Source organism: Anopheles funestus, chromosome 3RL (assembly GCF_943734845.2).
Source record: "Anopheles funestus chromosome 3RL, idAnoFuneDA-416_04, whole genome shotgun sequence".
In the NCBI taxonomy this organism is placed as follows: Eukaryota; Metazoa; Arthropoda; class Insecta; order Diptera; family Culicidae; genus Anopheles; species Anopheles funestus.
This window is the reverse complement of record NC_064599.1, coordinates 6,530,665-6,545,193: the sequence shown is the minus strand read 5'-3', so window position 1 is coordinate 6,545,193 and position 14,529 is coordinate 6,530,665. Positions and strand designations below refer to the sequence as shown.

Here is a 14,529-nt window from a genome sequence, read left to right as displayed (position 1 = left end):
ACACGATCCACACGCTTCAGGCAAGATTAATTTTTAGTTTATGCGCAAGGTGTAAAAATAACAATTACAGTTGGTTTTGTCGGATTTTATGTTTTAAAAATAATCCACACACGTTCTGAGGTAAAAGCCGACCGAGTGGCAAACGTGTCCGTTCTTAACTCGTGTGCTGTTTATTGTGAGTTTTTTTTATGAAATAAAATTAATATGAAACTATTTATTACCGAATAAAATAGGAGAACAATTCCCTACCCATACAAACGTTCACACGAGTGGAGGTGACTTTTATCCCGATTTGCCTCTTAAGCGTTTGTTTGGTTGATTTGCGTTAATCATGCCTAAACGAAACGAGGAAACGATCGATCGACCTCCTTCTTTTCTGGCTGTCATTCGATGCGTAAACGTTGCCTCCGCATTTGAATAATGCTGGTGCGCGGATGGACGTTGAAGCATAAATCTGCCCGTCATTCATCACACCAAGCATGATCGATCGTGCAAAAGTCGAGTCGATCCTACCACCGTACGGAAGATTGCACCTTACGATAGGGATCACATCAACGTTTATGACTACCAAACAACGGGCCCATGTTGACGTTTCTGTGCGGCCCGGACAATTGCCCCGATCGGGCCACATCATGTGTGTATGTGAGCACGTTGAAAGGGTGGGATTTTATTTATTTACGTGCAGAGCGCGTATGAATTAGATTATCACGTGCCAGTAAAAGCCGGCCGTGTCGAACAATGGGCGCGAGTGAAAATGGTAAGCGAGTTGATTGATAGATCGATTTTCAAATGTCACGCATTTATCGCCCTGTTTGCTGTTCGTTTGGATCCACAGGAAAGGATCCTTTTGCTATATTGCGGTGGAAAAGCCTGCGAATTGATTCGTCAACTTCAACATCTTCGGCGAGAAAGAAACCGTTTCGTCTGTTGGTAAGAAAACGTAATATGATTTTGATATGCTTCAATGAAATGGAGAACTGGCAGCGAACTCAAACCGGGATGAGTGTTTGATTGATTTCAATAAGCGTAAATTATTGATATATTTCATCACATTACGCGTCTGGGCACCCGAAAAGCTATTGAAGCACAGCACAACAAAACGATGTCAGCAAGTGTCCAAAGCTAAAAAGCAGGGAATGAACATTTTTGAGAGTGAAAAATTTAAAACCCCTAATTCGTTTGTTTCACAGCGATGCCTTTCGGAAACCGTTTTACACACCTCTAGCTGAATTGACCCATTTTCTTACGTCACCCTAGTGATACGGTTGTGTGGCACACTGTGGCCACAGTCGCTGTGCATTTTACGACACATTTGACACAATTCTTTCGCCTTCGCTCCTATCGCTGTTCTGCTGTTCAGCTGCTGCACACGATGCAACTCGACCCCTGCTTATGAGCTGAATATGAATTAATGCACCACACACATACGCCAACATGCTTTACATTTGGTTGCGCTTCGTAACGTAACGAAAATAAAATCGTGCGCTTCAACCATTCAAAAGTTTATAACTGTTTGGAGTGGATTCTTCTCGTCGGAGTGCAAAGAAAGAATGTTGTAGCATTTTTTGATATATTTTAGCCTGTCACGACCTGAAGATGGGGCACGCGAATAAGACATTTTTTATTCTAAATAAGTTAATCTTGATAGAAGTAAACTATAAATAAACATAACTTTTAGCAAAAATTATAAAACAAAACCTAACAAACAGCAAACTCATTAACAAGTTTAAAGAGAACATAAAACATAGAAGAAAAAAACGAAAAGAAGGGACAAAATTCAACAGAACAACAGAAGAAAATATGAACTGTCTACATATGACCCAAGCAAAGAAGTCTGTTCCGAGAGCACGTGCGTAAGTTAAAAACACAAGGAAAAAAAACACCCGGAACAACGGTTCTTTGCGGATGAACCTTCGTGATGCGATGAAGAAAACGGAGAGAGAAAGAGAGAAAGAAAGATTGGAGAATTTATGACAGATCGTGCCGCTGCCATCTTGGGCGGAGATTAAAAATAAAAATTACTTTTATCTCATTTCCTTCAAACTTCCCTTCCCCGAAAGGTTCTGGTCCGTTTGTGGGGTGACATCGCTGCAGAGCATTGCAGCATAAAAGTGTGTGTATATGTTTATATACTGCCCTTAGCGGTGCGTTTCCGTTCCATTTCCTGTCGCTGGTACCGCGTTTCGACGAAACGAATAACATATAACTAAAACAAAAACATACTTTCAACCTCCCCGATGTCGAGAACGGGAAGATACGCTAACCGATGGTGGAAATAGAGAAGAAAACGGAACCGGCGAAAGGGTCGTTAGGCCAGAAAGTTTGCCTCCCTTTTCGCCCTGGTCTGCCCCTGTGGTTCGGGTGTCCGGGAAAACAGTCAATTGGATAGATTAAAAAAACCGGGGACAATAAGGTTAGAATATGTCGGTGCAGGAGCACGGAAGCACCAGAAAGTGTTCGGAAAAATTGTACCAAAAAACACCAGCATCAACGAGCAAATAAGCAAATAACGTGACACAGAACGAAACCAGCAAAGAAACACCCAGTGACCTCGCAAAACGACGTGCGAGATCCTAAATTTTGTCCAACACATAAAAGGCAACGTAATGTGCGCAACGCCTTTCCATTATCCCACCCGTTAAGGATACGATCAAACGTGACGTCCGCAAAAGCAGGAACCCTTAAACATTATGTTTGAGCGCTTATTTATAACACACTAATGTCCGCAACATTCTACATAAAACAACACATTTTTCCCTTGTTTTTCGCTCGATTTTTCAAGCTGAGCCAAAAAGGGCCCCCGAAAGGATACAACGTCCGTCGTGCACCTACCTTCATCTCGTTGACGATTTGCTGAAACACTGAGCCAATAGTGGCAACACCGGCATCCGTTCCGCTTCGATCCATTGCGATGTCCATCGTACGCTTTCTCCGTCCGCTTTATCCACACGCTCTACCCCGCGTTCGAGGGGGGTTCCGGCTTTTCGCTAGATTTATCGCTTTTAACCGATATTGTTTTTCCCGTGCTGCGAGCGCCCTCTAGGGAACGTGAGCGGAAACAATATGTATCGGACCAAAACACCAAAAAAAAGGGATTTTCTTCACAAAAACCGAGCTTGTAGTTTTCCTACTTTCGAATTCCTTTTTTCACATACATACACACCACAAGAACAAAAAATGAAATGCGAAAAACAACAGAAAAAACTTCTCGTCGTACTAACACCGAAAGATGCACACTATTCCTCACTCGTATTAAATTTTCCTTATTTTTAGTGGGATTTTACGACATATGCTTCCACTTTATCCACTCACTCCTTCACCTTTTTCGCGCCCGTTAGTACACCACCCACCACGCGATGGTGGACGCACACAACTTTTCGGTACGTTGTATTTTTTCGTTAATCGTTGAATAAGCACTATTGACCCTTTTTGGGGTGTAAAGAAAAGAAAATCGATACTTGCAAAAGGCACACGCTTTTCCGATCCCAACGAATATCGGGAACTTAAGGGATTGCAATGGCCATTGCGGTGGCCATATCCGCGGGCGCCCTCACACACACAGACACCCACACAAGCGCGCACACTGTATTTCAATTCACACGTGACTAAAATACAGGAAGCAACACACAGGTTAGTGCGATCACCTTTCCCGGAAGCATTAATCCGATTCCGGCCGGAAATGTGTAGCCAACGAAATGGGAGATTGGAAAAACCGACATTCACGTCGCGATTCGTATATCCTTACGGCAAAGGATAAGCACGGTGGTAGCCTTCCGGTGGAACGTTAAGTCGTTTCACGTACATACGTTTGCTCGTTATCCTTCCTTTAATTGGTTTCTCGGTATAAAAGGGGTTTTACATTTTTTTCACTGCGTGCTTGTGTTACTTCACTCTGCTTGCATATGCTGTACTTTCACACCAATTATTGCTGGTTTACACACAAAACTGTCGCGAACTCCTAAAATAAAACCAAAAGAAAAGAAAACAAATCAGTTAAATGCTTGTACATTTATCAAAACGAAAAGGCAAGAGATTAAAATAAAATAAACCAGATACATATACACAAGACATGATAATTAATGAGATAAAACATAGCACATCGGTCAATCCAGGGATTACTCTTCGTAAAAACGCGTTCGTCCATTTATCACGCTGTGTTTGGATGAAAACAGTTCACTGCGAGCGATCGATTGATCGATCGGTTTCGATCGTTCGCCAAGGTTGTTGGATGTTGTGTTGTCGAATCCGTCTCCTTTGCACCAAAACATAGTCCCGGATCAACGTTCTGCTCTCTTGTCGCCCACTAATCGCTGGCTAGCTGCATCAAAAGCAGCAGCAAGAAGGCACTCGTGGAATTTGGAACACAAGGCACACCAACGCGATACTAAACAGCTTAATTTCAAGGCAGTGAAGCGCTCGAGGCATTCCGTTTCCTTTCCCCAAGAGGGTGTCACTTTCCGATGGTAATGTGAGCGCACGTTCGGTGTTGATGCGGACGATGATTACTGCGTAGGTCTGCCATTGTTGGCCGTTGACTGTCGGCGAAGCAGAAGTTAGTATCGATGTCAGTCGGATTAGCAGGAATTTGACGACATCTTCTCGGCGACACGCGGACTCCCGGGAATAAATACGCAAACCAGCGTGCCATCAGAACTCTGCAAAGGGAGAGAAAGAAGAAAGCCAAACGAAACGATTACTATGGGGCTATGGTAAAAGATGGCAAAGCGATTAGGAGGTAGAATTTTCCGTATTTCATTTCCTACTGCAACAGTGAATGAAAATGGTTAAACTAATAGTACATCGCGTTCATTCGGCAACGTCTTCGACAAGCGGATGGCATTAAAAGCCATTGGACAAATCCATTCCAACTCCACTTCAACGCCTACGTGCGGCATTCATACAGGGGTGTAATATGCACTGTTCAACCTCGGGTGGTATAACACCATTTTTGGGGAACTACTATTTTTAGGGGAATGGAACACTCGCCCATTATGGTTTTTTTTTTGCTTCTCAAAGGCCAGGTCTTCTAACCTAAACCTTATACCACCGTTAGGGGTTATTTTTACGCCCGATCAATCTGTTTTCCAACCTACGGTGAGTCTGGCAAGAATGAAACCGATGGTGACTTGTCGAGAGGACGCTAACGCATGGATGTATTCATTCTTCGGCACATTTTTTAACTGGACAAAGGAAAGATCCATCGCATCATTGGTGAAAGATGTGTCCCTTTTTTTGTTTGCGAGACATAATCATGTTACAAATCGTTTTGTCAAAGCACAAAGCATGACAAAGCCCATTAGAAGATGTTGTTGACATTGTTCTCAAGCCACTATCGACAGTAGAGGAGTCGTTCAGTAGGAAGTTGAAGTTTTTTTGCGAAGGGTCAAATATTAAGTAATTAAATATTAAATATTAAAAGTTGAAAAAACACGCCAAATGAAGTGCAGTTAACGCGAAATAATTGGATGGTTCTGTGGAGTCATATCAGTAGTTCTAGAAATATTACATAAAATAAGTTGTAAATTACTTATATTTGGACTTTAACAAATTTCTGTCAAAATCTGCTTTGAAGTTGAAATGTCAAACTGTGAAAGCGGTACGGATAAACCGACACCCGGATAAACGGCATTGCTCTCCACAGTATTCTTATAACGATTCAAAATATATTAAAGGTCTTTAAACTTATCAATACTTAATTTTGGGTGCACCTCTTAGCGTATAGCGATATCATCGAAATCTGACCTGAAAACCCCTGTATTCTTGGTGTCTTATTTTTGGTGCAAATTGCACCATCCATATATCCAATATCCACCAACACACTGCAGCAGATGAACGTAATTTAGCATTGATTTATCATAGTTCCAACGACCGACTCCAAATGGACAACAAAGTGTAAATACACAACGCTTTGATGCAACCATTTGCTCTAACGATCCCATTTTGTTCCGTAAAAGCGAACGCAGCTGACGGACGCGGGGACACAACAGGGCACGAAAGTGTGCAAGTCTCGCATGCATTTTCGTGCCCATCTCCTGTCTCCCGGAATGACAGACAGATCCCGTAAACATGACTAAATTATTGAATGGTCCTATCCTGCCCCGGCTCGACGGTGACGCGTGTGCAGCAGTCAATCTTTAAACGAGCCGAACGTTCGATTTTCGTGTTCGACTTTCATGCCTGCCTAATGATTGTTTTCTACCGAAGAAGGGTCGCGGTGTCTGCCTATGTGTGTCGGATGCTAGAAAACGACTGTCCCTTTGCAGTGCAGCTGCACCAATAACGAAGAAGCAGAGGATGCAGAAGGGAACGAATCTCGTCTGGGAGTACAGATCGAAAAGTTGGACAGAGGACACACTGTTGACCGAACTAATACCACCGTGGATGTGAGGTTTCTTTGTTTGCTTTCGAACGTAAGTAAATTTTCAAAATCACGATTCTGTTGAGCGCATCATGAGATGAGGGGAAAGCAGAAGGCTAATTGAAAAAAAAACGGAAGCCACAGTGCGCCCATTCACGTGGTTAATGATGTGGCTCTAAAATGCGAGTGAAAATAATGCATTTCACGAAAAAGAAATGTCAATAAAACTGAATCACATCCGTTTTTTTTGGACAGCTTTTAATGAGGTTTCAGAAAATAAATCAACTTCTTCTGCGGCCTGGGATGTTTTAAGACAGTTTAGAGTCTTAAGGCAGATAATAAAAAATAAGTAAGAATGAAAATTTTGCTTAGTATGATATATTTTGTAAAAATAATGTAAAAAGAATAATTTGTTTTGAACATGATAACATCATTTGATTCACTAACATAAACTAAAAATCCCTTCGATGCAATCGTTTGCAATCACGACCATGCACTCAAATCGAGAAGAACACGCCATATTTCCAGCGATGATGATAAACAATGTATCAGCTAAATCCAAAAAACGAGTTTCCTATTTGTTTCGTTGCAAACCTGGAATCGATCACGATTTATCAAAGCTGCTGCAAAAACAATACAAAATACACTACACACGAAAGAGAATGGCCTCTATCGGATTCTACCGTCGGGAACACATCTTTCTGTTGCAAAAAAAACTCCGAGTGAGCCTCGAGTGAATGGCGTGAAGAAAGATAATTTTTCCATTTCCCATTCGAAGCCACACGGTCGAAGGCACAGCGAGTCGTGCGGTTTTTGGGGGCGCAAACGAAGACATGCAGCCGGGTCGAAGAAGCACACCGGTGGGCGAATGCATTTCACCCATTTTTGCTCTACAAACACACGGCCAAAGGGTGGTAGGGTTTCGTGGTTACAATATGGCTGAGAGTGAGTTTTATGGGGGGAATGAATGGGGGTAAGAAACGATACAGTACCCAGACAACAGGTTAATTTGCGGTAAATGTCAATTGCATCGAATGCAATGCGACTAAAAGGGTGCAGTTTTGGTGGTAGTATGCAGACTGTTATTGTTGGCTGTATTGCACCACCGAGTTCGTGAGTTGGTCGAAAAGATCATCGCCTTAAATGCATCAAGAAACGACCAATAATTATGAAATCATTTTTTTGCTATGGAACGAGAGAATGATCTGTATAAAATAATATTGTTACGTCTTTGTTCAAAAAAGACATGAAAAAAAAATAATTGTTTCACCCTATCATCGCTCATTGTGGTGAGAATATTAAACAATTTGTTAAATTAATTTAATTTAACAAAAAAAAGCAATTAAAGAATGTTAATGCAATTAAAAACAACAAATAAAATAACACATAAAACACGCACACCACAATACCCGGACATGTATCACTTTCCGCAATTAAAACGATTCTCTCATCGTCACTCATGTGCATAACAAAATCGTTCAAACGGAAAAAAGCGATCGGAACGTTAGCGTTTTGCGCCGAACCATTACCAAAGCCACAGTTGTTCGACTTAAACGATCGACAGGCAACGATCAACGTCAAGATACACAGACATACACACACACGCCGCCTGGTGTTGCCTTCGTTGAACGGTTGGTGCTGAAACCTTAGCCCCATTTTTTAACATCCCCATTGCCACGTCGTCGTCGTCGTTAGCATCGGATTGCGTCATCGATTGCATTCTCGAGCCACGGAAAAGTGCGCTGGGTGGGGTGGAGAAGTGGGTGGTTTGGGATGAGTGTGATTGCAACCGATTCCAACCACTGCTTGGTTGCCAGATGGATTCTTTCTTCCACCCCACATTGGTGGCAGCTTCGTCTCGATCGTGCCCATGATCAAGGGTTAACGCGCGGCGCAATCTAAAAGTGGTCTTCTTTTGCTTTACCAAAAACCTTGCATTGCAAACCGTACAGGAAACCATAGGAATGCGGCTGGTGGAGCCTAAAATTTAAAACCAACATTCTAAAGTTCCGAAACATCGAAGAGCGAGCGCCGCCAACGGGTGTGCGGTGGAGTTAGAATTTCAAATTTAACCCGGATCACTTTACGAATGTTGAATCTCCGTTTTCAACACACAGCTAAACGTATGCTTGCGGTGATTGGGAAATGAAGGGTGCAAGAACAAAGAATTGACCGCCCTAAGGAAGTACGGAGGAGCACTTAAATTGCTGGAAAATTGAACGCAATCGACATTGAATACAGCAAACAGTTTAGAATGTCGAATGTAAAAAGAAGATCAAATAAAAAAATACAATTTTCGGGAAAACAACATCACTAATCCAATATCTCATAAGACGTTTAAAGATTTAATGATTAATTTGAGTTTAAAAAAATCTTATACCCAAGTTCCAACAAATGAAGTCATAGTCTATTGATTGATTCATTGAACGAGTTACTCATAATTTTACGAATAAGAGATGACTATCAACCTTTGGTATTTTAACGTCAGAGTGTCTTTCAAACTTGACGAGATTGTATTAAATCCATCTATATCTTGTGTTGTTAAATACCGGAAATAACATCGACGCTATTTCTAAACTCGAACTCGCCAGTCATTGCTCCACCACATGCTCCACATATGCAATACGTTGAATTCTTTCCTATGTTTTGATAGCCCACTAAAACCATCAGCTCCTCTATGATACGAATAGAAAAGAAGGAATCCGTTACGTACAAAGCGCAAAGAAATAGAACAACTATCACGTACCAACAACTTCTCGCCGTATCTCCCGAGGGCATCATTAGTTCAGCGTCATACACATCAACAAAAAAAACAAATCTCCCAGTGCAAAACGATATCCTTCTCCAACGGTGCGAGTGGGTTTTAGATATTTCCGCGTCCAACATTTTAGACACCGCACAGTGCGAGATCAAGTAACGACGGGGTCAGGTTTTATATTATTTGTACCTATTTCTTTTTTTTCTTTCCCCTCTTCTGCTTCAACTCACGAACACTTCATCCGATCCGACCACAATCCAATCCAATCTGTCTCGCATAACCAGCTCCTATCCAGTGCTGGCAGACGTGCAGTGGCCTTGTCTGGAGATCTGGCGCAGCGGAAAGGATCTGTTGGCAGGTTTGGGTTGCTTCGCCTTCCCGGTTCACGACACACACAAAAAATATGGTGCTGCCTGGCTTTCATATTTGCATAGAATCAAAGCGGTTGGGCACACGTTTATTTATTTATGTTGCCGTTGCATTTTATCCCACCTTTAAAACAGGGCGGTGAGTAACAGTTCTGCACCCTCTCACATCATAATCTCCCAGCGCGCCACGACCACGTTGAAAGTGTGCGAGATTTGCTGAAGAGATTTGTTCCTGAATGCGGGTTTTTTGGTTTCCTCTTCTTTTGCTTATATTTTATATTTATTTTACACCACATTTTAAAACCCTTTTCTGCAACACCACCATGCTTTTGTGCTTTGGCAGTGCAGAACGGTGGTTCTTCTTTTCCCGTACCGATGGCTTTCACCTGTCACACTCAAATGCACCGAGGAGAAATGAGAACTGCAATTGATGTCACGCTGCATCCCTCGTCCCGCTCGCCCATCCCCACCCCCCCCCTTCCCCCTTAATCCATTTCCACCTGACCCCTTTCACTTGGTGGATCACAATCTCTCGTCTTCAATTACCGCCTTCCGTTACTTCCATCTGTCCTCTTTTGCTTCCTTGTTCCCTGTTCATACACACCACAAAATGCAAAAATGCAACAAGATGCACCACGTCGTACACGATGAACGACGGGACACTATACCACTAGCCGGCTAATGCACTCCGGGAAGTAACGGAGCCTAAACCCCCCCGTCGTCTGTTTTGCGTCATGCTGGAGAAAAAAGATGGTACAGTGATACAGAAATTACTGCCGGAGCGAAGGTCTGTCATCACGATAAGGAGCCACGATACCGGCGACAGCTCCACAGAACACGGCAGCCCTTTTGGGTTTGGTATATCTTTTCGCTTTGATATTTTTTTTTGCTTTTACTTGTTTCACTTGTGTTCGGAAAAGAATTGCGATAAACAGCCCGTTTAAGATGTCGCTTGGGGATAGGCAGGGTTACTGAACTCCATCATAGGATGGAGGACACGATTTTATTCTAACACTAGTTATAGCGATCCATCTTAATCTTTTCCTTGACTCACAATAGAAAATTTATGGCAAACTGTGCAAAACTTGTTTGATTTTCCATTGGTAACGTTTTTTGTTCTTTGCTATAATCCTTGTCTACAGTACTGTTTATACTATATGCTTAGCGATTAGAAACCTTATTTCTTATTTAATGTGAAATTTAATCTAAAACAATATACAATTTTCTACACAGCTAGCGCAAGTTCTACTCATCGTGAAGTAAAAAAAATCCGCAAACACTTCAGAACATCATATGACGTACATTCAATCGATCAACTCAATCGGATGAAGAAAAGGCGAACTGCAAAAAAAAACCGGAAATGAACACCGATGTTTTCCTCTTACCCTACACTCATCCCTCATGACCGGCATAACTTGGTTGCATTCATCAAAAAAAAAGTAAAGCAAGAAAGGCAATAAACCACCAGCTGTCGATTCGGTGGTTTTAAGCATTTCTTATTTCACAACAACCACCAACAAAATACACAAGCTTTTCATACCTGCGACTCACATCTTTCAACAGACTTTTGCCTGGAAAGGAAGTCACAAATGCGCAAAAATTTCCCCCCCTTCAACGAAAACTTGTAGTTCCACAGCCACGAAAAAAGGTGAAATAAAAATAAATTAAGCAACGGTACAAATGGTGCGACTTGCCGGCGACACCCTCTCATCCCACAAAAGATGTGTCCATCGTCGCTAAAAAAAACTCCCTCAAGCTAATGATTAAAACATCACACGATGCGAGAGATGTGCAGCAGTGTTTCAAGTGCATAGACTTGTAATTTAGAGGGCCAATACTCCATGCCGGCAGTGGCAGAGTGCTGTGCGTACGGGTAAACTGGCCAAAATAGTGGTGCGAAGGAGGCAATTGCTTGGCCATGTTCGTTCGAGCGGGTCGGAAAAATTATGAACCCCTTCTCTCCACACACCGCTCCGGATCTTCCCCTCCCGCACAGGGCACGTGAAGAAAAGCGAGTTTTACCTTCGACGACTCGCATGCCGACAAAAGTGTGCAGTGACCAAAGAAAAACCTTTTCCTTCAGCAGTAGAAAAGTGGGCAAAAAAAGGCGAATAAAACAGCGAATGGAAAAGATCCAAGGCTACGTAGCCATAACAGATCGCAATCAGATTGGAACGGAACGTGCATGGAGCAAATGGGTTGGTGCGGTTGCGGAACACCAACCACACAGCAACATGCCAAACTGGATCACTTTTCGTCGTTTTTCATCACCTCCCCCCTCAGGTGATGGACATATCTCGCACCACCACCAACCGACTACAGCTAGATAGACGATGATGATGGGATAAAAGTTTTACCACCGTTGTTGAGTCACCTTTCCGCTATTTTCGTGCTTGGCAAAAGTTTAAGATGAATATACAAAAAAAAAAACGATCTTCTTTACCGCCGTCTGAAGTGCAATTTGATGAACTTCGCGTTTTTTTTCATCTTCTCTTCAAAAAAAAAACTATCGAACAAGAAACGCACCGGTGCGGGGTCGAAAACATCAATCAATTACAAACCATCCAATTTGGTTTTGTTTACGTGGTTTGGTTGAGCTTTAACATGACAGCCATTTTTTTTTGCTCTTTTATACCACCCTTCAAACAGTTGCTTTTTTACGTGAAAAACTTTATAGCAATAGGAAAGTCCCCGCGGACAAAGATCCCTCCTGAATGGGTATCGTTGGTTAGAGTGGTTGATTTACTTGTGCTTTTCGTTTCGATCAAGAAAAAAATTATGGTTACAGGAAGCTGTACTATAAATTAGGGAATAATTTAAAACATTAGAGAATTGTTTTATAGCAACTTAAACAGAAAAAAATGAGAATATGAAATGTACTACACAGCTATACTAAATCAAAACTCTTTTAGTTCTAAATATAAAAGTAAGTAAAATAAATATCTTATTAATAAACACAGATTTGTCTATGCAGGGTTGTTGCTGATTACAATCCCTACAACATGAAACCATTAAAACGCAATGCATTTGAAGCGGATCCTTTTCTGCCCACCCTCTTCAAGATTGCATGCAGCCATTTACATTTCAACAAGAACCGACAGCTCGCGAACCCAAAAATACAACGTGAAAGAGTAATTGTTGCAATTATATTTTGCTGCCATTTTAATTTTGTGCACCATCTCCCGCGTGCCTCCAAAGCGACTCGCCGAAGATGATCTTCCGTCGAAGATCATTCGAAGTTATGCATCCAAGCAATGGCGGCGGCGACTACGCTGGTAGCATAGACCCTAATTGGACCGCCAGACCGGCAGTGTCTTAGACAGGGTTCGACATTGCAAGGAACCGCTGCGTTCTTGCCGCAGACGCCATCAGCCATGGCATGCGTCCACTCATCACGCAAAGGGCTGAACGTGTTACGGCGGCGGTCAATACTGCAAATAGTTGTGCAAATGCCCTTGCCAGCCAAATGTAACATTATTCATCAGGACGGCTTATGCTGTCGGAACGTCTTTAACCATTAGCACTACACCGAACGAAGAATGGAAGGTTTTGACCATCAAAATCGAAGCTGTGAAGCAGGGTGATTGACATGTGGGATTTGTCCTTCAATTTTAGGGACTAATTCGAAGTTAGAAATTATAATTGTGTGGAACAGTTTATGTTGAAAATACACATTAATTTCTGATTATAGCAAAAAATTGAGCAATCCACTACATTTGTCTAAATCTCTGACATACAGGATTGTCTTTTAAAAAACTTGCTATAATGTATTTATAGCACAATGATTTCTTGTTTGTTTTTTTTTCAATTTTAAATTATAAAACACAAAATGAATTAAAATTTTGCAGCAAATTTAGTTACAGAAATCGACTCCAAATCGAATTCTAGAGCGGTTCTTGCAAATACTTAAATTACTCACAATAGTTAGTGGTTATAACATGAAAGATTAGGCTCATTGTTATCGTATACTGTCAGCGAAATTGTGCTATAAAAAAGTAAACTCATTAAACTGTACGTGCTTTTTTTGGAATTGCATTTAACTCCGATTTTTAAGACCCAAAGGAACATTAATTTGTTACTTCGTATGCTAAACTGAATATGACATATTTTTCCTGACAGCAATCGACGGCAAATCTGGCCATCAAGCTTACGCCCCATCAACTCACCCTGGATGGATAAGTTTCTTAATCGATTGTAACGGGTGTGTGTGCCATAAAAATAGATTCAAATCGATCGGCTGAAATCACGTCAGCCCTTCGTTAGTCGGAACACACATACAGCATTGGAGGATTCGATCGGTCTTGCCGAGAGTGTGCGATCTGGGCGATTCAACTTAGCATAAGCAATTTCCGCACACGGGACCACGCTGTGTGTGTCTTAAGCGCAAGTGTGCAGCCCGCGCTTCGACGATAAATAACTCATCGCGAGATAGATTACGACAGGAAGCCTCCAGCCCCGTTAGACACACCGTCCCACAAACACAGGCTTGTCGGAAGGGATCTGGATCTGGCTACTCGGAAAGGCGGTCCATTCACCCGACTCTGCTCCATAATCACTCACTCCTTCGTTGCAAGAATCGGCTGGTGAAGTGTACTGATTATTATTACACGCTTCAAAACGGGTTGTTCCGGAACGGACTATCTTCCCCACCCATTTGCTCTCGGGTTCGTTCGAGCATTGAAGGTGGGCAGACGATGAGTGCATAAATTCCACCCCACACCCCCCTACACCCTGGATGTTGTACTACCCCTCATCCACCCCCTTTCATCATCAGGAACGGGCACAATCACGACAAAACCGATCCTTTCATACGGAATCGGTTTCTTTTCTAGACCATGACCGACACACCACCACACACCGGGGTACACAACCGGCGAAGGACCGATGCATGATGCTGCTGGGTGTATGACCGCTTCTGTATGTTGGCGACTGCCGGTTGCTTCTGTGCTTTAGCGCGCGTTGGACGTTTCGGGTTTGGTCATGAGGAAATGGGCTTTTAATGCGGAACGTGCCATAATTGCTGGCAAATAGCGTGCAAAATTGGA

At 42.4% G+C, this 14,529-nt stretch overlaps 1 protein-coding gene across 22 annotated transcripts in view; it reads right to left on the bottom strand.

Moving 5' to 3' along the window:
* The window catches only part of LOC125772266 (mediator of RNA polymerase II transcription subunit 13), an 85,167-nt gene that overhangs the window by 50,707 nt on the left and 19,931 nt on the right, over positions 1–14,529 (bottom strand). For 16 of the 22 annotated variants that reach the window (XR_007419456.1, XM_049443778.1, XM_049443772.1 and 13 more), the window contains exon 2: positions 2,833–3,958. Coding sequence is in view for 21 of the 22 variants with exons in the window: in XM_049443778.1 (XP_049299735.1) it covers positions 2,833–2,919 (87 nt within the window). In the remaining variant the exon portion in view is untranslated. Of the gene's footprint in view, positions 1–2,832; positions 3,959–4,119; positions 4,878–14,529 lie in introns of those variants that run through there. The other 6 variants (XM_049443773.1, XM_049443785.1, XM_049443783.1 and 3 more) reach the window with 3 other exon arrangements.